This window comes from Malus domestica, chromosome 06 (assembly GCF_042453785.1).
Source record: "Malus domestica chromosome 06, GDT2T_hap1".
In the NCBI taxonomy this organism is placed as follows: domain Eukaryota; kingdom Viridiplantae; phylum Streptophyta; class Magnoliopsida; order Rosales; family Rosaceae; genus Malus; species Malus domestica.
In genome coordinates this window covers 3,370,067-3,397,333 of record NC_091666.1, presented here as the reverse complement: position 1 = coordinate 3,397,333, position 27,267 = coordinate 3,370,067, and the positions used below count along the sequence as shown (strand labels likewise).

Below are 27,267 nucleotides of genomic sequence, written 5' to 3'. Positions count from 1 at the left end.
TTTTATATAGAGAAGTGAATGAAACAAATGGGAGAACAAGATGAATAAAGGGCAAATCTTTTGCAACTGTAGCCATAAATTTGACAAGCCAACTACGACTCCCATGAGCTCAAGTATGCGCAGCAAAATGCAGAGCATGTAGCATCCGTAACCGACAAAATTGACCATCATATGAGGAAAAAATAAACGATATCTGAAACTCTTATTCGACAAAATACATAACACTCGTACCAATCAATCTCTGTTGAGGGGGTGCCCGCAGAATCTTTCTCCCTACTTCAATGTTGAAAATACGTGTTCCTTTACTGCCTTTTGATAAAAACTCGCTACATCAAAACACTCACATAAAATCATAATCATCGAGTTGATCATAGCCCTCAACAGCTATATCATCATCCGCCTTATCAACAATTAGCTGCTTTTTCTTGGCACCTGAAAACAAGGAAAGCAATTACCAAACACCGAGAGAAACTATATCATCAACAAATATTTGTGCACCTCTCTAACATTTAAGTTTTTTAATGTTTATCGATGAAGAGATCATGGTTCCACACTAAAATAATTCTAACTGGGAGTAGTGAACAAGTATTGAGGCTCTACGAAGGAAGTTAAGCCTAACACAGAAGCAACCCTCGACTACAAGTTCTCAAAATGGGTGAAGTGGTCAATTTTTAACGCAGACAATTTTTAACATTAGGTTTTCAGATTGCTTTTAACAGCTGTGGAAATTTTTTGTTCCAAACCCGTGGACAATTTTGATTGGGTGATGTGCGGCATGTGTCTGTTGGGCTTCACAAGCGGACAAACCTGCTCTGAATAACATAAAGGAAGTTGGGGTTCCACCCTAAAACCAATTGGCAACAGGGGGAGTAGCCCAACTTATAAGCCCTCGCAAGGTTCCTTAACTCTCTGATGCAGGATACTTTTCAGACTTAAAACGAATACCACTTGGTAAAGATAAAGGCCATAACTATGTTGCTCTACATAAGTATCGAAAATAGCACTAACAAAATTCCTCTATTTCTTCTTTATTTTTTTCTCAGTTGAACATATTTTTTAAAGGATAGAATGGGAAAAGAAAGGAATTGATTGGTATGAGACTCAAAGATCCAAAGTGGATTGCATTGTCATACCTTCAACTCGGATTACATAAACCATAGCTATTTCGGCACCTACACCTAAACTGGAAAGCACAGGGCCTGCTTTGACCAGTAACCTAAACAAGTCTTCTGAACCAAACGTGCAAGGCATTTTTTAACATGTTAGTTTCACTTGGTGGTGACACCTACACCTGAAACGGAAAGCACAGGGGCTGCATTGACCAATACCCTAAACAAGTTTTCTGAATCAAACTTGCAAGGCATTTTTAACACATTGCTTTCACTTATTGGTGACACCTACACCTAAACCAGAAAGCACAGGGGTTGCTTTGACCAATACCCTAAACAAGTTTTCTGAATCAAACGCGCAAAGGCATTTTTTAAACACGTTAGTTTCTCGGTTCCACAATACTAAGAGCTTCCGGCTGATGCTTCTCAACACAAACCCAATATAATTCCTTATTCCTTTTCTTTTCTTCACATATAGGACATTAATTTGGTTTTCAAGTGGATGAAAAATCATAAATAAAACTAAAATGAAGCATGAGACATTCTACTCTTAGCAAAGAATGAAATAAGCAAAGACACGCACCTGTCTTCTTTTTGCCAGCATTTGCTTCCTTCTCTGCTTTTATCTTCTCATTTGCAATTGCTGTAATGGAAGATGCAACTTCTTTTGCATCTGCTCCTTTCAACGAAGTCATTGACAGTCTCATTACTGCCTTGAGTAGACCAATATAATGGAAACTTTTCTGCAAATAAATTTTAAAAAATTATGTACCTGAAATTCTTGAACGTTTGTTAAACAGGTAGGAAAAATTAACACACCTCAAATGGACGAAGTTTATGTGAAATAAGTTCTGCATATTCCAGGAAGTCACTTTCGGATTTCGGAATGAAATTGTCAATGTTTTTTTCATTGCCTCCACTGGAAAACAATTCTTTAGTGGACTTATAATCTGCTTCTTCCACCAGCCTGTGGAGTAGAGAAAAGCTTTAGTAAGAACCACTAGTGACCAAAAGCTAACGCATTCAACATGTAATTGTTAGTCAAATGTACCAAACCATGTTCTCAAGGAGAATGATTAACTCTGAATCAACTGGGTCTATCATCCAAACGATAGGCATAGACATAAAAATAAAAAAAATATAAAAATATAAAAAAAATAAAATAAAATAAAAACCGAATAAAGGCCAGTCCCCACACATCACAATTCTGAAACTTCATTGAGTACATAATAAAAGTGCAGCCCAGGTGCACCATTAACAGATAATACAGTGCATGGTAGACACAATGATCAACAACATTTTAAAGACAAATTGAATCAACATAATAGATCCAAAAATCAGAAGTACCCAAAACAATGGTTTCTCTCATAGGCACTAATTATAGCAAGTTTCTAAAAGAATTCAAAACAAAAACCAAAGAAAGAATTGCGGGGCTTAATTACATCAGAATGCATGATAAATCGCCACATTTAAACCACAGTTGCACAATAAACAATATAATTAAAAAAAATCCTAAAGTTGAGCTGATTGGGCTGAGAAGCATCATTCAGAATATGGTTACAACAGAACACTAACTATTCGCATTATAAACCAAAGATGAATAAACTATCTGTTTGAGAAATTTTTATCAAGACATGGTTATTTAATTTTACTTCCAAATTTCAGTATGCAAAACTCGAAGTACTGAAGAGATTACATAGCCACTACTTCCACCAAAGGATCCCAATAAGTACAATTTTGGGAATAATAGTACCTAAAAAAAAAAATAGAACAAGGGTTTCAGTTAACTGACACAATGAACTACATAGCGAAGATGAAAATTCCCACAACCTAATTGACTAAGGTACTTATCTTATTGTTTGGTTGGTTAAATTGAATTGGGCTCTTGGATGAAGTCACCAAAGCATTTTAAAAACTATGAAGTTGAGGTTGGCTTTCAAACTGGATGTTTCTATTGATGATTCATTTTGACTTATAAAATGTTGTGATCCTTATTTAAATTAACATAAAATTTAGTTAGGCTTCTTAATCGGGGGCAGCACCAAATGCCTGACTAAATTCTTTATAATAGTCAGTTCTATAAGACGTAGATTACTACTATCCGACAAAAATTAGTCAGTACAAAATACCAAACGAGGCCTAAATGTTAACTCTCACCTTTGTTGGCGAAGTTTCTCAGCCACAGGATCCAGTGGCTCTTCCTTTTCTACTTCAACGGTTTTTCCTTTCTTTTCTGTAGCTTTTGCAGCAGGTTTTGTTGCAGGTTTCTTAGGTGCCTTCTCAGCAACAGGCTTTGCTGCAGGTTCCTGGCCACCATAAAAATAACAGATTATCAAGATTAATCATTATCATAAAATAAATACTAGATTTTTTCAGTAGAACAAGTGTGAAAACAAAACAGCCATCAATATGGTGCATGCAGTTTGTGGACAAAGCCTCCAAGGTTAATGACTGCAAAACTACTTGCTGTGGTTTGTGGACAAATTGAAAATACACACACAGCAACAACCGCGGCAACCCGATGGAAATCGAACAAAACCAATTCTATTGGATCCCGATTCATTTGGTTCTGTTACAACGGTTGTATTTTGCTTCATCCAACTTGAACAAACTATCCTGCAGAGGTTTGCTTGGCGACCATAGGGGTAGCACTGTAGGCTGAACTTACCAGTTTGGCTTTAGGGCTCCCACCCCAAAGGCGACACACACAAACAAAAATCCTTTGTATCCTCTTAAACAGTCACAACTTTCTTTTACCATTTGTATATAACTCATTGGAATACTGAGATTTAAACCCGACCATATAACATGATGATCCAGAACCTATTCATCTAAATGACTACCAGTTAGCAAAATATTGCCATAACAAACCATTTGATATGGCCTAAACTAGTAAATCTCACTTTCAACAGTAAAGCCGAAATCAATCCAATCATTGAAATCAATCAAAGTTGTTGCAAAAAGGAGGTTAAACTTGACAATAATGTGGAACCCTTTTTCTCAAACCTAGTCCCTATTTTATTTTTTCAATGGGCAAGGAAGAGAACTAGCGCTCAATGAACTATTTGTAATATGACTACCATTCTACATAGACAAATGCAGTACAAAGTGACAATATATGGTGTGACCAATCAAAGACATCCCATATAATATTAAAAAGTCGTCTCCTTGGTGTCTTTCACCATTTATATGCATATATTGCCGCAAGATACAAAATTGGATTTTCACATCAAAAGAAAAAACAATGTTGTTCATGGTCATTTTAAAGATAAATATACATGAAACATTCCCCAGCCAATTAGCTAGTACTCAAACAAGAACAATCATCCATCAACCTATGACAAGGATTCTGAATGATGAGCAGGAAAAAAATTGCTTTCAGAAACTCAACAAAATAATAAGATGACAACTGCGTTATTGATCTTACCAGAGGAGCAGGTTCATCTAAATCCTCCCATGACTCCGTAATATCATTTTCATCCACATCTTCGTCATCCCATTTATGTATCGGTTTGTCCTTAGCAAGGAGAGCTGGAACTTTCTCCTCTTCTGAAGCAGAGAAAAAAACCAGCTTTGTAAACAAAATAACTCCACTTATACTAATTATAGCAAATGAATAGTTATTCAAAGGTTTAGGCAAGAGAGCTTAGGTGGTAAATACTAAACATAATAATTACTAAGAGAATATAACAAGACAAACCAAAATTACCCACAAAAAAAAAACCCCCACAAACACATCTCACAAAATTTTACAGGAATACTTAAGATGGAATTAAAGCAAGCAGTATTACCCCAGTCCTCCATCTAATTTGGCGATTCTTGTATCAAATTACCGATTTTTCGGCGAAACAAAGAATTAATCCTGCATATCAAGACACGCCAACATCCATCATCAGACAAAAAAAAAACAAAAATTAGTAAATTAAAAACAAAAATTGAGCTGAAACAGTTGTTGGGATTTTGCAGATACCGTCAATATTTTCTTTTGGGTTAGGAAGAGAAAATCCAGAAACAAAATTAGGGTTTCGATAAAATCGATCTAGAAAATTGGGGGACTTACCTTAGCAATGGAAGACGCGCGATTGATTGATCAGGTGGTGAGAAGAGTCTGCGGCTCTTTCTGTGAAACCCTAATTCTCCCAGTATTCTTCCTTCTCGGCTGGCTGTCACTGTGCCCAACTCGACCACAACTTAGCGGAGGCCATCTTTTCACTCTCCATTATATTTATCTTTTTGGCTTTTTAGTCAAAATTGATTTGTAAAATACATCATTTTGATTCTTGATATTTAAAATCAATAGAAATTGTCCCGAAATTGTCCACCATCTATTATTTTGATCATTCTGTTAAAAAACTTTGTTAAGTTGAGGGTATAACACATAATCTTGGTCCTGAGATTTGCAAAACACATAATTTTGATCCCTAAGATTTACATAACACATAACTTCGGTCCTTAAGACTGCATAACACATAATTTTGGTCCCTAAGACTTAACGGAGTTTTTTTAATGGAATGATCAAAATAATGGATGGTGGACAATCTCAGGGACCAAAGTTATGTGTTATGAAAATCTTAGAGACCATTTTGGCTAAAAAAACCTACCTTTTTTGTGTTGATGGCTCACTAGTTCGTAACTTGGGTTATTTTCCGTAACTTGGGTTATTTTCCAATTGGGTTCAAAGTCACATGTTCGTAACTTGGGTTATTTTCCAGTTGAGTTTTAGAGTGGGCTCTAAAGAGAAATGAGGCGTTGAAAATCCCAAGGATGCGTTTGTTGCACCGGACTGTCTCGGACTGGACTAGTTTCAGGGACTAAGCTGGAATGGCTTAGACTATACTAAGATGGACTAGCTTAGTGAAGCGTTTAGTGTAGTGTCGGACTAAAAAGCAGAATATAAACAAACTATAATATTATATTATTTAACACTTATCTAATAATATTTTATTATTTTATCTAATAATATTAATTTAACCCTTTTCTTTCTTTTTTCCCACTCTACCTCTCTCTGGAACCTTCTCCCATCTCTTCCCTTTGACTCCATCTATTCTCTCCGACTCCATCCATTCTCTCCTTTCCTCCTTGTATTTCCTGCAAAACGCAGTCTTTCAAAACAAGGTCATGGTAGATCTTTCAAGACAAGCTCATCCCTTTCGCCTTCTTCCTGCCGTTAGGCATCTCCACCTTCCTCACCCTTTTTCTCCCAAAAATTTTCGAATCTCTCTCCTCCCTCTGATACAGGCGTCGGCTTCTCCATCTGCAATTTCAGAAGGAGATAGCCATCTCAGAATTTTCTGGGAAAAAGGAAGAATGCTTGCTGATCAGCTTCTCCCATTGTTGTTATTGTTTTGCCTTTTTTTTTTTTTTTTAATTTTGGTGGTTCGATTTTGAGATTTTGGTAGTGGGAGAAGTTGATTTGGGGGTGGGTAAACGGAGACGAAGCAACGTACAGAAGATGCAGTGTAAAAAGGAAGCAGATTTGGAGACGAGACTAACAATCTCATACATTTCGGGGGGGACTCGCCAAGACTACCTAGCGAAGGACTTAGTCGGGACGAATCCGACTTAGTCTCATTAACGCTAGTCCTTCTTCACACCAAACACGGCTTAGCAATCCCAGTTAAGCCAGTCCAATCCAACGAGGTTTAGTGAGGGCAAACAAACGCCCCCCAAAGGTATTTGTTGGTTTGCCATATGAACTTGTATGGAGTTGATAATTTTTTTTCATGAATTTTAATTTTAACTGATTATTTCTTAACTTTTATAAGTAGCTAATTTTTCTCTGAATTTTAATTTTAATCGATTACCCCATAATAATTTTATGAATAGCCAATTTTTCTCCCAAAGTTAGATTTTAAATTTTTTTTTTTTTTTTTTTTGCCCCATACATTTGTCATGTCTAGTTCGTGTGACCAAAATGAATGAAAATTTGGATAAATTTTTGTAAAATCTAGCGTGGAAATTGGCTACTTATAAAGTTCAGAGAAGTATTTAGCTAAAATTAAAGTCTAAGGTAAAAATTGGCTAATTATAAATATTTAGGATAATCGGCTACATCGACCAAAACCCAAAAGGGTATAGTGCCAATTTAGTCTCTGAACTATTATCTCAGTGAAAATTAAGTCCCTAAATTATTTTTGGGTAAATTACATAGTAGCCCATCAGGTTTGAGGTTTATTACAACCATATACAACATCTCTAAAACATTTCACTTTCATACCTCACGTATTATTTTATTTCAAAATAATACTTCCGTTTCATTTTCCATCTATTGATCCGTTAAGTGCTGACGTGGCTGCCAAATGTGTGCCATGTGGCATAAAAATAAATTTAAAAAAAAAAAGAGAAAATCCATATCCCATCACCCCACCCCCATACATGAACCTTGAACCAAAAAAAAACCAAAAAACCCAGTTCCCATCGACACACCCTCCCCCTAGATCCCATCAACCCCCCCTTCCCAGGAAACCCCGATCCCATATCCCCCCCAGCCGAAGTCCAGATCTCACCAACCCCCTCCCCAAAACAAAATCATCTTCCATCCGTCGTCTGCACCCATCCTCCACCTGCACCCATCTCCACCTCCTCTGCACACCCATTTTCCCATCTTCTTCCCCCCTAACCTGAGCCCAACCTGCAACCCAGAAAGAAGAGTAAAAAAAAAACCCAGCGCACCTACCCTCACACGCATCATCTTCCCTCTTTTACACACCTCACTCCTTAAATCCACACTCATTGGGGAAGACGGGATCTGAGTTGCATGCAAGGTATTAAATATCAATGATATCGGAAATATCGGTAGTCCGAAAACAAGGAAATATCGATGGAAATATCGGGATAATATCGATATCGATAAAAATAATATGGAAACCACGGAAATTGTAAGAAAAACTTGGAAATTTTTATTGAAACTTTGCAGGATGTTTATTTAGTCAATTATCTATTAGTTTATCACAAAAAATTGGAAGGAAATGCATTGCATGATGGATTTAACATTATCAAGTTGATTATATAGCGAGCTGGCAAACATTGTGAGTGTAGAAAATATGTAGTAATTAATGAAAGAAGTTTAAACACACCATAATCATTTATATATAATGAATTAGTACAATATTTTACACTTTATACATTGCATAGTAAGATACATGAGTGACTTAGTACCACATAGAGTTCCTATGAGATTCAAATTTTTCACTATCTTCATCATCTCTATGTGTAAAGTGAGTGTATTGTGAAGAGTAGTTATCAAATGATAAATCCCCAAAATATTTTTGCATGTAATTGTTAACATGCCACCCATATGGATCCGAGATTGGTTGACCTTGTCCATAAGCAAAATCATTTGAAGATTAAGTCTCGGATTGTTTCCATGAGTCGCTCGATTCCATCCCAACAGGAATGAGATATGAAGGGTAGGGAAATGGTTGGTTTTGAGTATAACCATAGTTAATACTTCCCACTCCAACAGAGTCCGAAGTTATAGATAACGAGTCATCTTCTTGACTTGACAAAATCCCCTTGCCTCTTTCTCTACGAGTATAGTCCTTCCCTATGGCACCAATTCCTGGTCCTACCCGCCTACTGCCATGGTCCTCATCCTGTGTTGCATGCGTGAAGTTTGCCTCACCAATGAATGAGCTCATAAATCCGGGAGGTAGTCCAACATAGTTTCCATATCCACCACCACTACCTCCAGCTCCACTATATCCTTCATCATTCCCACCTCCGGTGGTAGGTGAGTCTCCTCCTGATCTTGTACTAGAGCTATCATTAGTATCAACACAATGTTGTGGTTGTGTAGGATTGGAAGAAGGTGGAATTCCAGTGTTTCTTGGTCTTAGGTGCAAAAGTTCTTCCAAATAGTCAGCGCTGCTAGATCTCACCTCCTCCACTAATACTCTTTCTACATTTATCCCTTCATTACGTGCTTCTTCAGCAACTCTGGGAGCTAGGTTGCCTTCATCATCATCTAAATGAAAAGGTCTAATCCATTGATAAAGTTGGTTACCCTCTGTATCATCATCTTCAGCAACAATATCAAGCACATCTAGTGGGTCACCACGGTCGACATGATCTATTTCTGCTTCCTTATCTCGAATTTGAAGCTTCATGTTATAGTAGCAATAAACTAATTTTTCCAACCTACTATGAGCCAACCTATTTCTTTGCTTTGTGTGTATGAGTGCAAATGTGCTCCAATTTCTTTCACAAGCATATGAGGAAGCTGTTTGTGATAATACTTTGATTGTTAACTTTCTCACAGTTAGTGCATCGATCCCATACATGATCCATCATTCAGCTACAATGAAAAACAATGTTGATAAGCCTAATAACTCCAACAAATTCTATTATAAACTTATCGTGAAATATGTTTACACTCACTAGGAGACATTTTTGTTCGAGTAGCAACTGATGTTGGTTCTCCAAAAGTTCTTCTTGCATCTTTAAACCATGTTAGCTGAATTCAATAAATCGTGTTAGTTTAATCCAACAAAGTAATTATTATAATTTAAGTAATTGTGTACCTCATTTCCAAATTGGCCAACTGCTGGTGATGCAGGGTCTAATTTAGAGTATACATTATGTACAGCACGTATAAGGGTACCATTATCTCCAACAACGGGTCTGTATTAGTATCGAGGATTCAAATAATATGCTATTCAAATAAACATATACTCTAATAAGAGAAATAATACATATGCAACTAAAGAAATGAATTGCAAATTATGACATAATTTATATTTGCTGCATGCAAATCGTGGTATAATGTTTTATACCATCGGTCTTCAATTATCTTTATGGCCCACCTTGCACCATGTTTTCTTTCCAATTCATCCTTCACTACACGCATCAACTCATATAATACCCCCATAGTAGGATACACTTTTGTGTCAACGATCCGTAAAACTTTGTAAAGAGGTTCAAACACTTGTCACACATGTTCTGATTGAGTCCAAAAAGCATGATCAAGCACTATACTTTCCACCATACGACCTGCATTTGAGCGGCTAAAATTGTGGTTAGCCCAATCGTCACTAGTGAATAGTTGCTTCAACCCTGCTTTCTTCTTAAGTAGGCTGTCTAATGCAATATAGTTGGTGGCGAATCAAGTGGTAGCTGGACGAATAATTTCTCCTTTGCAAAATTCACGCATCTTTGCCAACAACCAACCGTGATTGTAAATATAATTTGTGATCGGTCTAGCTCTTTTTACCACAGTAGCAACATTCTCTCTCTTCCCCATTGCCTCAAACATGAGATCAATACAATGTGCTGCACATGATGTCCAAAACACATTATGATGCTTAACTTTTTTCCAGCTTTGACAAATGCAGAACCGTTGTCGGTCACGACTTGGACAACATTATGCTCTCCCACCTCCATGATTACATCCCTCAATAATTTGTAAATATACTTGTAGTTCTTTATATGGTCTGAAGCATCAACAGACTTCAAAAAAATTGCCTTTCCATTGGAGTATACCATGAAGTTTATGATAGACAATCTGGTCGGGCCAGTCCATCCGTCACACATGATTGTGCAACCATTAGTTTCCCACTTTGACCTCAACTTGTTAACATACTCGCCAATGTCTTTATACTCCATATCCAAATATTTGTTTCTTATCTCATATGGAGTGGGAGGTTGTACTCCAACACCGGCCTGTTGACATCCCACTACCATATTTTTGAAATGATGTGATGATGCTTTCTCAGCAGGGACATTTTCATAGATAAAGAACTTGCTAAGTAGACGCATCATTCCCTCCTTCACATTACCTCCAGTGAAATAACTCCAAACACTCTTTTGACGTGCTTTGGATGACTTATATAAACTTGGGGCTATTGGTGGTGTTGGTTGTGATTCTCTAAGACTGCATCTCCATCTCATTTGTGCACCACCACTTGTCCCGGAACCTTGTGCTCTATTAGGAATTTTATGAAGGTGTTCTCTTTCCCATACTGACTGCTTGGAGGCACGTAATGCTTGTTTCAAACTGCGTCGTTCTTCAGGTCCCATGTCATCATCACATTCGTCCTCATCGTCATCATCATCATTGTCAACCGCTTGGCCAATGACTTCTCCTCGTAGCCCAGCTCGAATATTTTCCATTCCATGTGTTATCTTTTCCTTCTGCTGTTTTTTATTTTTTAATAATGTGGTGATGAATGCCTTCATTTCTAAGGGGACATTATCGCATTGTTGGACATTATGTGTTGGATCTAATCCACTAAGATGGTACTTAAGTCGTGTCACTCCGCCACTCTTCATTACCCGACCACAATATTTGCAAATTGTGTCATGTTTATTTCCGTCTATTGGGTCTCCATGTTCCCAAGCTGGATCACGTTTAGTAACTCCACTAGACATCTTAAACGTACATATATTTATTTTTCATGAAAATTAGGCAATTATTTTTTGGCCAAAAAATATAGTAGTGACGAAAACATATTAAATAGGAAGTAAAGAAAATAGGAAGCAAAGTTATTCTATAGAAGAATTAAATAGGAAGTAAAGAAAATGATTGTAAGAATTTAAGTAATTATAAAAATAATATGGAATAATAAAACCTAATATTAATGAATAATAATCCAATTTGATAATAAAATAATAAATAACATTAAACATATTAAAATTATTCTAGGGAATAATTATACAACATTACTTAATTACTTAAAAAAATTAACATGCAAGTATAAATTACAATAATATAAATATAAGTTCGTAAACTTACCTTAAATATGGAACCCTTTGTGTTGAACCTCTGGAATAGATCTGGAATGGCTCTGAAAGGGGTAAGGGAAGCAGAAGAAACGAAAATGTGTAATAGAGGTTTTAATTTTTGAAGGGTAAAAAAATGTGTGATGATCTGATACTCCATCTCTGAGAATGTGAAAGAATAACACAGTGGCACACGATTTTGAATGGTCTGAAATTGTAAAAGTTGTCCATGGTATGATACTCCACCATTATTTTTGTCCATGGTATGATACTCCACCATTATTTTTGTCCATGGTCTGAAATTGTACAAGTTGTAATTGTAAAAGTTGTCTGGGTTTTGAATTATTTAGATGCTTTTGAATGAAACCACCATTATTTTTGTCCATGGTCAAAAAATGTGTGATCATCTAATACTCCACCTCTGAGAATGTGAAAGAATATCACGCGTGGCACACGCTTTTGAATCTTGATGCATGAAACCACTTATTTTTGTCTTGTCAAAAATTGTACCATTCCTAAAAGCTGTAAAAGTTGAATTATTTAGATGCTTTTCTTTTCTCACACTGTCACACACCACCTACACACACACACACACACGCCACCGACACACACACACACGCACACACAGGGATCACACACGCCACCACACACGCACACCACACACACACAACAACACACGCACACAGAGACGTCAGTCGTCTATGGATCCTTCTCTCTTCTCCATCTCCCTTCTCCCACAAACACACACACAGATCTCTCGAATTCTCGATCCTTCTCTCTTCTCTCTTCTCCCACACACACGCACAAAAACCTTTCTCGATCCTTCTCCCACATGGCCTTCTCCTCATCCATCGCCTTCCTCCTCGTCTGCGTCTTCCGCCTCATCAGCGAACCCAGGAACTCTTCGGCAAGTTCTCTTGATCCTTCTCCACCTTCCTCACCGATCCCACCGACAATAACCCCACCTCTGTCGTTGACTTCAGCGACGACCATCACGACCCCCAATCGCCCCCAAACCCCAACCTCAACCTCCACAACAACCACCCATTCTCCTCCTCCCCCGGGAGCCTGCCCCGTCGGCGCCGCACTTGCCTCCGTCTCTGTTCCACGTCTGCTTCAACCAAGACCACGGCTGCTTCGCCGTGGGGACAGACCACGGGTTCATGATCTACAATTGCTATTTGTTCTGTGAGCTCTTTCACCGCGACTTCGACAACGGCGGGGGAATCGGCGTCGTTGAAGTGCAGATCTTGGGTTTGAGCCTGGATTGTAGAGAGATATCTGGGCAGCTGGGATGACGCAGCTTCGGCTGCCTTTCCGACGACGGAGCCATGACGACTTTTTCGATGATATCGAATATATCATGATATTTTGATGATAATGAGACAGATACGTGGGAAAATATCAGTGTATCTGAAAAACGATAATATCGGCGATATATCGCCGATATTATCGATATTTTAGTCATTGGTTGCAGGGAAAGGGAGATGAGTTTTTTTTTCTTTTCTTTTATTTTCTGGATTGGAGGTAGTGGGTGTGGAGGAGGTGGAGTGTAACACCCTGAAAACTTTAAATACATGAATTACATATTCATCATCAGGAATATGTGGAAAGAATCGAGAATTTATATTAATTTATTGAGTTTAGTCTTAAATTAATTTAGTTATGAAGTTTGGAATTTGGGAATTAATTATTTAAAATCCGTAGACCTTTTGAGGTCACAATTTATATTTTTGAATAGAGCCCGATCACACGAACAAGTAGGCGCAAACCGTTCGTGAAACGGAGTTATAACGAAATAGTTATTAATGTTTAAAATCAGGGTTATTTTGGTAATTTTATTTTTATTTAGAAGGCTCTATAAATCTGGAGCCATAAGTTGTGCCACGTGTGTGGCTGTGATTGAAGAGAAAAATAAATTATGGATGGTTGTGATTAAAAGAAAAGAAGATGAAGGAGTTGGGAGGGAGGGACCAATAGGGAGAAGGAACCAGGAGGAGAAAGGAGAGAAAGAGACACGGGGGATCGAGATTACCCGTGTGACTCGACTGTACAAGCTGGCGGTTCCTCGCCATTTTTCGTCCAATTTTTTTACGAATTGGACCTATAAACCACTCTCAATCATCACCTTGGCCCTCTCTCTGAAGGGAAATAATGAGATTTATGTGAGATTTCTAGTGACTAGCATGCATATACAATTCAAAACTTATATACATTTGCAACGGAATCATAATATCAAAGCTTTAATCATGCAAATCTCCTTCAAGAAGCATAGGTTCATATATGATGCATCTAACAAAATTGAAGAACAAAGTGAAAGTATAGTTTTATACCTCTTGATCTAGATTTGAGACCAAGAATGGACCACCTCCAAGCTCTTTGTTCTTGGAACTCCTTGAGTCTAGCCTCCCTTCTTGCTTCCTCCACCTTGATAGATTTAGAGCTCTTTTGATTCTCCTCTAGTCTCTAAAGTAAAAGACCTCTAAAGATCCATACCTACTAGTGTAGTGAGATGGATAATGGAATAACCAAAATGAGGAGAGATGATTAGTTTTCCCTCTTCTTGGTGGCCGGCTATAAGTGTGTAGAGAGAGAGACTTGTTTTTCTCTTTTGTGAAAAAGAACACACAAAACCCTAATGAAACTTTTTCACTAAACTTCCTTTATAAATGTCAAAGAAGTGAGTCAACCACTTGACTCTCTCTCTCTTTTTGGCCGACCCCTTTTGTGTTGTTTGGGCTTTGGGCTTTTATCAATTCAAGTCATCATATGCTTAAATAAAGGCCCAATGGGTTTGGGCTTAATAGGCCCATATTAACCCGAACTTTTCTTTAGGTCCAAAACGATCTTTCATCACTTCTATGATTTCTTTAGACTTTCTAATTAATCATAACACTTAATTAATCCAATTAATTTATTCCATCATCCTTTAGTTGTTTCACCGCAAGAGTGTTTCGGTGTACAATCATTTTAGGTTCTAATTAGTAAGGCAGTGAGGTGATTGGCACAAATCCAATTGATTTGTATTAATCCAATCACTTAGTGAATTAAAACTTACTTTCAATTCTCCTTCTTCTTTGATGACTACTTATTTAATCATCTAGAAGAACCCATAAGCCATGAGTGATATCTAACCATATATCATGGCTACCCAAGCTAATGTAGAATTTGTTCGGAGAATCTATTCAATTGGAATTACAATGCAATTCGATCATTCTCTAATACAATACTCACAATCATATTACTAGAGTATGGATATTTAATGTCAAACCCCTAATGTGATTATATCAAGTTATATGATTCTATTGAGTCGTATAGGAACGTTTTCCATCATTACGCTCGATACTTCAACCGAAGATTCCTGAATCATATCTTAGAGTATTCATCCTCTCATAACAAGGATTAGAGATCCCTTGTTGATCATTCACATGATTCTGAGAATAAATCACTGACCCCAACAATGCATAGAACACATCCAAGATAAGATGTTGTCACGTCTCATTATCAAATGATCAGCAACGTATCCCCAAGACGACTATGATGTCTCAGGTCAAAGGATTACTTACATTATTCCAACCAGTAGAGTTACTTGCTTGACATGTGAGTAGACCTCCATGCAAGTACTCTCGTTTGATTGTGTTCAGTGAACTCATTCCCATAATGAGCACCTACATACTTGTCTTAGTGTTACTACACGAATGGCATGAGACTTTCCATCATTCCCATTGGAAGGGGACATAGTATGTACTGGTCTATGTATTGTCAGTGTCCCTCCGACAATCCTATGACCAAGAACCTTTTTGGACATTATGGTTATGTGAATAAGGTCTCTGCAGTCTAACATCATTAGATTACTTCTTCCATCGATCCATTGTCTATGGATTCACTCTTTAGGACGTATATCGTTTATTGAGATAGTCCTAATGAGTGACTTTGCCTTTTGATGTATTAGAGTTTTCCATACATATAGACATTGTCTTGAAAGGTTTCTTCCAAAGATTGACTTTCAAGGCATATCTCCAACACTCTCTTCCTGTTCCACAAAAAATTTGAGGGAATTTGATGGTATTTTGGTACAAAAATCCTAATGGGTGCCGCGGGAGACTTTACCCAAAATCCATAAATTGTGAAATTATTTCATACAATTTCTTCCACTAAAACCCTCCCCTAGATGTCTAAAACAAAGCCCAAACAACTAAAGGGGCGGCAGAACACCTGAGATGAAGGATCCAAGTCACCCATTTATAAGGTTTCCGGCGGGTTCAAGGCAAATTGGAGTCTTTGCAGGCCAAATTGGACTTGGCCACATGTATAAAGTTTACTCTACTCTTTGAGATCTTCATTTCTGTAATTTTTGAACATTTTTAGAAATAGTTAAATTTTCCAACGAGTCAGGGCGGCCGACTGCCACTAGCGGCTGCAGGTGAGGCGGCACACGGTCAGGGAGTCGACATTGTGTTTTTATGCTTCTAAGAGAAAGAAATGCTTCTAAATAGGAAGTGAAATTGTATGTTTTGATATATGATTAATGGTTATGGATTACGTGGGATGAAGGAAATTATTTGGAGAATACTGACCAATGATAGTGAATTCAAATGTTAATTTAAAGATATGTTTTGACATTTAAGAAAGTATGGATAGATTGTAGGAATTCTAATTATTGACTTAGAGGAATGTGATTAATGGAAATAAATTAACTATGATTCTAAGTTGGGCCTACTATAATTAACTCACGAAAACATATATTTCGGGGGCGGGGCGTGACATGGAGGATGGGGTGCACAGTGGGTTTGGGGAAGACAAGAGGGGGAAGAAAGGGGTGGGTAGCAAGGAAGGGGGTCGGGGAAGATGAATATGAGTTTTTTTTTTCCTCTCCTCATCTTCTTCTTCTGGGTTGCAGGTTGGGTGGGTGGGGGTTGTGGGTTCAGCTTTCGCTTTTTTTGTTTTTTTTTTAAATTAAAAAATTATTATTTTTGCCACGTGACACACATTTGGCAGCCACGTCAGCACTTAACGGATCAATGAAAGGAAAATGTAACAGATGTATTATTTTGAAATAAAATAGTACGTTAGGTATGAAAGTGAAATGTTTTAAAAATGTTGTATGGAGTTGTAATAGATCTCAAACCTGAGGGGCTACTATGTAATTTACCCTTATTTTTTTGGGTAAAATAAGTCCCTAAATTCATTAAAAATATAATTTCATCCATACTGTTATATTCAAAGCTATTTTATCCAATTTTTCGTCAACTTATGTCACTTGACACACTTTAGAGTATAACACCACCATTTTCTCACCTATAAACCCTTAACATTTCATATAGGTTGCGATCTAATGCCTAATTTACCCTTTAAAGTTAATTTCATGCATTATTTTTTTATTAAAATTATCAATCTACCATCCAATGTGTATCACGTGCAAATAATATGACTTAAATTAACGAAAAATTAAATATAATAGTTTCGAATCTAATATTAGAGATGTAATTGACAAATTTTTATAATTAAATGATAGATTTTTTATTAAAAAAATAGTTTAATGACTTAATTTTCACTCGGACAATTAGTAATTCATCCAAACTCAAAATAATCCTGGCCGTAAGATGCGAGACGACAAAGCTGCAGCACTCCTGCCGAAACGACAGGCCGTTCAGCAGTAGCAGTAGCACGGTGAATCACAAAACAACGGCATCCGCGGCCTTCTTATCCAAGGCTGCAAAGCTCTCCGTTTTCCTTTAACCAAAACCCAAAAGGTGGCCACTGCAATTTCCGCCATGAATTCCGTCATGGCTATCAGTTTCTCGCAAAACCCATTCAACAATTACCGGAACCTCTGCAAACCACAATGGAGGAGGCCTATCTCACTCACACCCACCCACCTTTCCTTCCCAACTCCGACCAAAACTCGGCGCCCTTTACAGACCTCCACTCTCGTCTCCTCCTCCTCCTCCGTCCCCGCCGCCGTCGAGGACTACGAGGTGCTCTCTCCCTTCCTGTGCTTCTCTTCTCTGTCACTGTCTGTGTGGGTTGGATTTTGTTTTGCCTAATTCGAATTTAATGCAGTTTGTTGATGCTTCTTCTGAGGTGGAGTTGAGATTACAACTCGGGGGTCGAAATTTCGAAAACTCGAGAGATATATTTGTGGATGCAGATGGCACCTCATTGACAATAAAAGTACAGCATTCTGGGTCTCTTATCACACTTGTGGAAACTAATCATCTCTTTGATAAAATAAAGCCTTCTGAAACAATATGGTTTGTGAAACTAAAAGCAATGTTAAATTTATAGGCTTGTTTTTAGCTATGACACTTGTACTCTTCACCAAATCTCGCTTTACCCCTTGCACTTGCACTGTATATATTGTTTCACTTTACCCTGTAAACTCTATAAAGTGAGATTTGGTGAAGAGTACAATTGTCATAGCTAAAAGTAAGCCAAATTTATATACACTGTAGTCTTTCGGGTCATGTTTAGATGGGTTGTTCTTGTTACGGGCAGGTATATCGATGATGATCAGCTAGTCGTAAACTTGAAAAAGCACGATCCCGAATTGAAATGGCCTGATATTATGGAGTCCTGGGAGTCTCTGACAACGGGATCCATGCAACTTTTGAAAGGAGCATCAATTTACATTGTTGGGGATTCAACTGAAATCAACCAAAAAGTGGCTCAAGAACTTGCAGTTGGTCTCGGGTATTTCCTTACTACCATTTTGTAGTTGCATGTTCATTACGATTAACTAGCTGCTAGTAACGAAAGATAGCTATTTATAAAGGGCACTGAGATTCAGTTGCATGGTTTGACGGCTCTGCCTATGTCTCAAATGCTTTTAAATTTTCAGTGTTTTGATTTTCCAAGTCTTCCTACATTCATTTGTTATCTTTGGTTGATATGGTTGTAGATATACACCACTCAGTACGAAGGAGTTTATGGAATCATTTGCGAAGCAGACCATTGAATCATGTGAGTACTTCGCTCGAACCTTGTAATTGTTCATTGAGCCTCAACTCGCTATGCCTTCTTCCCTTGATCTGTAATCTCAGGATGTGCACATTATTGAAACTTGAACTCGTTATGACCAATGTCAGTATCAACATAGTCATCTTTCTTTTTGGTGTGTGCACCAAGTGAATCAATGAAGTTTTAGATTATAGAATTAACTTAATGTGAAACAAACTTATGCTGTTATGATTTAAAATTTTTGTGGCGGGGCCATGCAGCTCTGATGGTTGAGGGCCTTCAACCACCTTACTCCCTCTCCACCCCCCCACCCCCCCCCACCCCCCCCCCCCCCCCCCCCCAAAAAAAAAGAAAAGAAAAAGAGAGTCACCATTGCCGACCAAATTTGTTTCCTTATTCCCAAAAATAAATGATTAATCCTTTTTCTGCTTTATGATTGTTTTCTTGTCCATACTTAAAAATCAACTGTGTGTAAGTTAAAACAAAATAATGGATTATGACTGAATCACTTTTAGTGTTTGTTTGCGATATTCTCTAAGTTTTTCATATGTGTTTTTCACATTTGATCGTACTTACTTTCATTTGTTTGTGAATCGCTGATTTCCTTACCCAAAAAATCTTCTTCAAAGCTGATCTAGTTGCTATTAGTTACCCTATATTCATTATTTTATCAATTCCAGGGTTGCTTGCTGAAGGTTCTGACTCTGTAGCAGAAGCAGAAAGTGCTGTATTACAAAGTTTAAGTAGGTACTATATGTCAATGATTTTTTATTTTGTGTTTTCTTTTGGGGATATGGTGGGGGCAGGAGGGTGTTGAAAAGATTGAGTATCTTTAATGGGCGTTGTTGGTGGTCTTACAGTCATGTTCGGGCAGTAGTTGCAACATTAGGAGGGCAGCACGGAGCAGCAAGAAGGGCTGATAAATGGCGTCATCTTTATGCGGGTTTCACTGTCTGGGTGTCCCAAACTGAAGCTACAGGTAACTTGTCTTTGATCCTTTCTTTCATTACTTTTGTTTGGACAAGATACTCATCTACGACCAGTGTCTATCATGCTTAATACAATTGGTTGTAGGTTGTTCTCTAGTATCATTAGGAACCTGTGTAGGCTGATTAGAAGTGTTAATAAAGTTGATAGATATTGTTTATTTACCATTTTTCTCAATAGCATATTCATTACAACTGGAAAATAAAATAAAAAGCATAGGCTGTTGGAACTGAAAACAAAAGCACAAGTGATTGTAACTTTTTTTTTTTTGAGAAGAAACAAAACATTTTATAGAAGAAAAGAGAAATACACTGGAGTGGATAAGAAATCCACCATTAACAAGAAACAAGAAAAAACTCTCACTAGGATTTGGCTACAGCAACATTAGCTAGACCTAACTCACTTTACTGCTGCTAACAAATCCCACAGTAATTGAGAAATAGAGTAGTTATTAAAAACATTTGAGACTGAAGCCCAAAGGGCTGCCCAATATTTTACTCTTCCCCAAAGTACTTCTACCCCCACACCTGTATAATCCTCAAAAATTCTTTTGTTACGCTCCAGCCAAATGTTCCAAAAAACTGCCGAGACCAGACAACCCCACAAAGCTTTAGCTTTCCTCCCACTTCCTAGGGCCTGAAACTTGGTGCTTAGAAGCTCGAAACAACCCTTTGGAATGACCCAACTAGCTCTAACCTCCTGAAACAGTTTCCACCACAGCTGAATCGTGTAAGAGCAATGGAGAAAAATGTGGTTTACACTCTCCTCCTTTGCTTTGCACAAACTGCACCATTGTGGGGATAAGCAAATAAAAGGGCTTCTCCTTTGAATTTGGTCACAAGTGTTGAGCTTCCCTTTGGCCGCCAGCCATACAAGAATCTTAACCTTCGGAGGAACTTTGGATTTCCAAATCTGTGAATGGGGTTGGAAGTATTGCATCATCCCATTGTTACTCAAGAAGGAACAATAGGATTTGCATGTGAACAATCCTGATGCTTCCATTTTCCACCTTCTGTTATCCATTCTTGATTGAGACAATCGGACCTCTTCCACTTTCTGTAATAATCTAGCCGCCTCTTCTATCTCCGCCTCATTCAAATTTCTCCTGAAATCAAAATTCCAACTTAAAGAATTGGTAGAAAGATCTACAAAGCTTGAAATGTTCTGATTGTGCTTCCTCGATAGCAAGAATAATCTAGGAAATTGCTCTTTCAATGGTCCTCCATCTAACCACCCATCCTCCCAAAACCTCACCCTCTCCCCGTTGCCCACCTCGAACTTACAGCAGTGAAGAAACAATTGGGAACCAATCGATATATCTTTCCATGGGCTACGGCTTGAACCCCTTATCGGAGGAAATGCGTTCCATCCGTTATCCTGTAGCCCATATTTGCTTCTTATCACTTTGTGCCAGAGAGAATGAGGTTCCATTGGGAATCTCCACAACCACTTAGCAAGTAATGCTTCATTCCGATTCCTCAAATTCCCCACCCCTAAACCTCCTTCCTCTTTACTTTTAATAACTATCTCCCATTTTACCAGGTTGTTTTTCTTTCCTTCCTCCACACCTTCCCACAAAAATCCTTTCATTAGTTTTTCTAGGCGTCCAATCACCCCGCAAGGCATTTTGAACAGAGACATGTAGTAGGTCGGCAAGCTTCCCAAAACAGATTGAATCAGAGTTAATCTACCTCCTCTGGATAAGAAGGCCTTCTTCCAACTTTGAAGTCTTTTTTCCATCTTATCTACCACTGGATCCCAAAACTTGAGTGCTCTTGGCCTACCCCCAAGAGGGAGTCCCAAATACTTTATAGGCCAGCTACCTACCTCACAACCCCAAGAATCCGCCAACCTATTTAATTTCTCACAATCTGAATTTATTCCAGCCAAATAACACTTAGCTTTGTTGATTTTCAACCCTGAAACAGAACAGAATAATTTGAGCAGCTCTAATAGATTGTTCCAACCTCCCTCATCTTCCGCCAAGAAAAAAATGGTATCATCTGCAAATTGAAGATGAGAAATCTCCACCTTTTCTTGCCCAATACATAACCCTTTGATGAGATGATTTTCTTGAGCCTTCTCCATTAACCTACTCAAAACATCGACTACTAAGGTAAAAAGAAAAGGTGACAGTGGATCACCTTGTCTCAAACCTCTTGAAGCTTGAAATTTTCCCCTAGGCCTCCCATTAATCAAAACAGAAAAATTTGCGGAACTTAAGCATCCCTGCATCCATTTCCTCCATCTGTTGCCAAAGCTTTTTCTTTGTAAGACTTCGTCCAAAAATCTCCACTCTACATGATCATACGCTTTTTCAAAATCTATTTTGAGCACCAATCCCTCCTCTTTCTTCTGCCTGACCTCTTCTACCACTTCATTTGCGATAAGGACAGCATCCAATATTTGTCGATCCTTAACAAACGCTCCTTGATTTTGAGAAATTGTGCTGCCCAAGACCTCCTTTAATCTTGAGGCCAAGGTTTTCGCCATAATTTTATATAACCCAGTCACAAGACTTATGGGCCTGAAATCCGTCACTTTCATAGAATCTGACTTCTTCGGAATTAGACAAATAAAAGTTTCATTTGTCACCGCATTTATTATCCCTGTCTCGTAGAACTCCTCCATAATCTTCATAATGTTCGCCTTCAAGATATCCCAACATTGTTGAATCATTTGCAAAGAATAGCCATCCGGTCCTGGCGATTTATCCTTTCCACAATCAAAAACTGCTCTTTGAACTTCGGCTTCCTCAAAAGGCCTCTCAATCCAATTCGCCTCAAGTTCGCTTATTGGAGCCCAATTGATACCTTCCAAGCCCCAACATGCCTCTTCGTTGCTACTAAACAAGGACTTGAAGAACTTGACTATATGATCTTCTATCTCGTTCGCATCCTCTATCACTCCCCCAACCTCCGATTCCAACCTTTCTATATAGTTTCTCTTCCTTCTCCCGCTTGCAACTCGATGGAAAAATTTAGTATTACCGTCCCCTTCCTTTGCCCATTCCACTTTACTTCTTTGCCTCCATTTCACTTCTTCCTTGTAAGCCAAATCTCCCATACGGAAGAGTAGTTCTTCCCTCTTTCTTCTAGCATCAACATCTAGCCCTTCCATCCCCTCTCTCCTATCTAACTCCTCTAAGCTAGCCTCAGCTTCTTTAAAGTCTTTCTCGACTTCCCCGAAACTCTCCTTACTCCATCTTTGCACCTTTTTTTTTATGGCTTTTAACTTGATCATAAACTTGTAACCCTCCCATCCCTCCACCTGCTCAGATTGCCACCATAGATTGAACTTGTTCCTGAACTCTGGATGTTGTAGCCACATGTTTTCGAATCTAAAAGGACTTGGCCCCCATTTCACCTTGTTGGATTCTAGCTGGATAGGGCAATGATCAGAAATTACCCTTGCCAAAGCCATTTGTCTTACCTCTGGAAAAATCTCTTCACAACCTGCAGAGACCAGAAATCTGTCTAGCCTCCGACACACAGGTTCTTCTCTGAAATTTGACCATGTAAATTGAGCATTAAGCAATTCCAAATCTTTGAGTTCTGTTTCTCGAATGAAATCATTAAAATTCCTCATGCTTGTAGTCAGCCTTCCCCCATTTGATTTCTCGTTTACAAATCTCACCACGTTAAAATCCCCTCCTACACACCATTTTGGTCCGCACAGTCCGTAAAGGCCAGCCATTTCTTCCCAGAACTCCCTCCGCTCTCTACTTTTGCAAGGGCCATAGACCCCTGATAACCACCATTCCAACCCGTTGAAGGCCTTAATTTTTATGGAGACAGAGAAAACTCCAATCAGAGATTCAGTAACTGAGATGTTTTTGGTGTTCCAAATTACTGCTATGCCCCCAGAACTTCCTTGAGCAGGGGCATAAATCCACTCTTTAAATCTGCTTCCCCACACGCTGGCCACAAGTCTCCTATCGATTGATGTTTTCTTAGTTTCTTGTAATATAATGATATCAGGCTGTAAACGTCGGAACTGCTGTTTCAATGTCAGTCTCTTCTGTTTACTTCCCAATCCTCTAACATTCCAGCTAATTATCTTCATTAAGTCTGATAATACCCCTTTGAAATTTCTTGTCTCCCTTGCTTCCACCCTCACTCTTGCTGACTTTAACTTTCCCAGTCTTCATTTCATGGAATAAAGACCTTTTCAGAGGAAACAAGGAAACTTTCATCTTTGACAAAAATTTGGAAGATTGATCTTGTGCCTCGCGTTTGACTGATACGCAAGCCGATCTTTTCCTTCTACTGTACTTTAACATTTTCTTGTTTTTTCCAATATCCTTGAAATCGGACTGCTCCACATCTTCTAATGCTACTACATGATGCGTTTGACTTGGTTCCTCTTCCGCTGTCGCCTCTGTTTCCAAATTTGTATCTATGAAGAGGTTGTGAAGCTCCCCGTTGAACCGATCAAAAACATCAGATGGTTCTTTTTCGTCTTGTGAAGAGTCACCATTCTCCTCATCTGAATCTGATGATTGTGACATGTATTCTTCTTCAGCACTATCTGATAAAAAAGACGAATCCAATCCAAGAGCCTCTGTCCATCTCATCCTTTGATCAAATGGTTCCTCCTCTGTCGACCAGCCCGATCGCCGAACAGGATTTTCATCAACATCACTCTCCTTTTCTTCCTCTAATTCACAAACAGAATCTAAGATGGAAAGATTGGGGGAATGGATTTCCATCATTTCAGGCCTTACGACAGCAGTCTGGTTAGATCCGAATTCGTGTGGGAGAAGAAGCTTCAGCCTTTTTCCAAGTTTGTCTATTTCACCAAATCTCCCAAGAAACTTCAAATTGAAACAAGTGGGGGCTTTTTTTGGGACACCGTCGAAATGAGCTTCCTTAGCCTGTTGTCGCTGAAATAAAATCTCTGTAGTAAAATTTGGCATGTTGCTCACCCGAAACGACAACTTTGGTTCTGCCGACATGGCTGAGTGCCAAAAGATCTTGTTTGATAGTTCCCTTCCTAACTGAAAATGATATCTCAGCCCATCATAGTTTAGAATAAGTGGGCCTAGACATGACCCAACATAATTATTTTGTGGAACAAGACCCACGAGCCTTACAAAGTCACTTAGAACAAAAACCTTGTGAACCAGGGGCCCACGCACCATCAAAGCTTTTTCTTTACTTTTTAGACTAACCTCCTTGTTTGATCTATTAAAATAATACCCACTTGTAGAGCTTTGTGCTTCTTCGGTGGACATACCACCACCGCCACCTGCTCTCCCACTTACTTCCATGCCTTTGCCATTTTCCAAAAAGCACCTTTGTCTGAGACTTTCTTTCCTTTTTGAATTCTTGAAATTATCCTTTGCATCTGCATTTTCTTGTTCTTCTATAAAGCTCGCCGAATCTGTCAGACATTCTTTCTTAAGTGGCCTCCCGTGCTTGCTAATAGAGAAAGTAAAGTCATGGGTTGCAGACACCTCATGCCGTGCATCCTCTGTCAAAAGCCTGTTCAGACCATACTTTCTGTCAGCTCCAACAGTGACAGGGCATTCAAACTCACCAATCCGGAAAGAGACACGTGTCCCCGGAAAAGGAACTGATTGTTGCATATCCGCCTTCGCCGGAAGGGTAGCTCCGGTGAGCCTCTGTATTTTCAGGTCCTTCACTATATATAAGCATTCATTCTCTCCCATGGATAGCTCTAGCCGTTGGTACCCGGAAACATCTTTAACAAGGAATGATAAGATGCTGCAATGAATTTAGGTGCCTACGGATCACACATGCATTCTGAATGTTGTGAGTGTATAATATGCATCTTCTTCTTTTTTTGTATAACAAGACCACAGTGTCTGTTAGCTCTTCTTATGTCAAATCCTCTTATGCTACCATGTCCTTAACCATCTAGTTATATAATTTCTGCAAGCTAGTGTTTATGATTTACTTTGCATTTCTCTAGGACTATTTGATACATTACCAACTGTTCATAGAGCTGGGTATTCGAGAAAGTTATTATTGTGTTTAATTTCTTTTTAACATCCTGTAGCAACGTAATATATGATAAGTAATTGATTCTGTTTTAGAGTTCTCATATGACATTTGGAGGATGAGCCCAGCCCCCACCAAGTAGGTCTGCGTGTTCTAGATTGTAACCTAGTGATGTATAATCATTGGTCATATCTGCATTGTTAGTCCATATCTTCTGAAATCATTATGTTGTGATTATACTCAATTTGCATGTTTCTTCTCTATGCAGATGAAGATTCAGCAAAGGAAGAGGCTAGGAGTCATATTAAAGATGGCAGCCTAGCTTACTCAAACGCAGATGTTGTTGTCAAACTACAAGGTTGGGATGCAGTTCATGCTAAAAGTGTGGCTCAGGGATGCTTGAGTGCCCTTAAGCAATTAATTCTATCGGACAAGAAACTTCCAAGTAAGTGTGTAATAATGTTTATACTTGTGACTTTAATCTTCTTGTAGATGGCATAGCGAGTGATCCGTTCTCTTCTATTTTCTGCTTCTTTTCAGACGGTTGGTATATAGTAAAAGTCAATTAAATCGTAAGACTTGGAAAGTAAACACTCCAACTTGAAGCAGTTACTCAATTGCTGCTAACAAATGCTAAAACGAATATTAATTGAACGAAAACAAAAAACCTTTGTCATGCTTCATTTCGTCAATGAGAAAACAAGCCACGGACAAATCTATCCCTCTTGTACAACATCTTGAACGGAGATGCTAATGTAAAAGAATAACAGTAGCTTGGCACCTCCACCCCTTATGGTAACTAATTTCTGAGACATGGAAAGTACAGACTTCAACTTGAACCACCAATATCTGTTCTAACAAAACCTATTGTTTTGAAGACCGTGTAACGTTGAGGTATACATTGTAGTCTGTAGTAGTGTTGCATCATTTATGTTGACGACCTTATAAGAAAACTCGAAAGATGGCTACTTTGAGAGTTGGTATTGCTTAGTTCTGTGTTTGAATAATGCTAAAGAAAGGTATCACAAAGCCCAGGTTGTTTTTATGGCCCTGTTACTGACAAGCCCTTTGTTTGTGGTTGCTTTTGAAGGTAAGAAGAGCCTCTACATAAGGTTGGGATGCCGAGGTGACTGGCCAAACATCAAGCCTCCTGGATGGGATCCGTCAGCTGGAGATGATGTTTCTCCCAACGGATTGTAACAATAATTGCTGCACTGCATGTAAGATTGGAAGGCAATTCGGCTCCAACCTAGTCCAACACCAAGCCATATAGTCGGCTTGCAAGCAGAGGAACCTCCATCCAAGTCACTTCTGAGATGTAAAACTTAAACCTTTGTAATCAAAGTAAATGATGGTTTGACAAAATCGTCATTGGAGATGGCCAAGGTTTGCAGATCTCCAATGTCGGTTCTGCTATTTTAAGCACGCAACATGCTAAATTCCCTCTTTCAAAACTATCACATGTTCTTAAGATTGTTTATATAACACACTGTTAGTCCATCAGTTTGTTCAAGATAACAATTTGG

General features: G+C 38.5%; 2 protein-coding genes across 2 annotated transcripts; one reads left to right on the top strand and one right to left on the bottom strand.

Annotated features, from left to right (window-relative positions):
• Positions 1-41: 41 nt before the first annotated feature.
• LOC103436857 (uncharacterized) lies at positions 42-5,368 on the bottom strand. The gene is made up of 7 exons (XM_008375306.4): positions 5,170-5,368; positions 4,901-4,971; positions 4,537-4,658; positions 3,267-3,415; positions 1,929-2,076; positions 1,693-1,852; positions 42-432 (listed from the first exon to the last, which is right to left on the bottom strand). Exons 2-7 carry the CDS (start codon positions 4,911-4,913, stop codon positions 341-343), a joined length of 684 nt encoding a protein of 227 aa, XP_008373528.1. The 5' UTR covers positions 4,914-4,971; positions 5,170-5,368; the 3' UTR covers positions 42-340.
• Positions 5,369-17,335: 11,967 nt separating this feature from the next.
• On the top strand, positions 17,336-27,241 carry LOC103413612 (probable inactive shikimate kinase like 2, chloroplastic). The gene is made up of 8 exons (XM_029104438.2): positions 17,336-17,806; positions 17,892-18,082; positions 18,327-18,521; positions 18,730-18,791; positions 19,469-19,535; positions 19,649-19,767; positions 26,010-26,186; positions 26,832-27,241. The coding sequence occupies exons 1-8, from the start codon at positions 17,603-17,605 to the stop codon at positions 26,939-26,941; spliced, it is 1,125 nt and encodes a 374-aa protein (XP_028960271.2). The 5' UTR covers positions 17,336-17,602; the 3' UTR covers positions 26,942-27,241.
• The last annotated feature ends 26 nt before the right edge of the window (positions 27,242-27,267 follow it).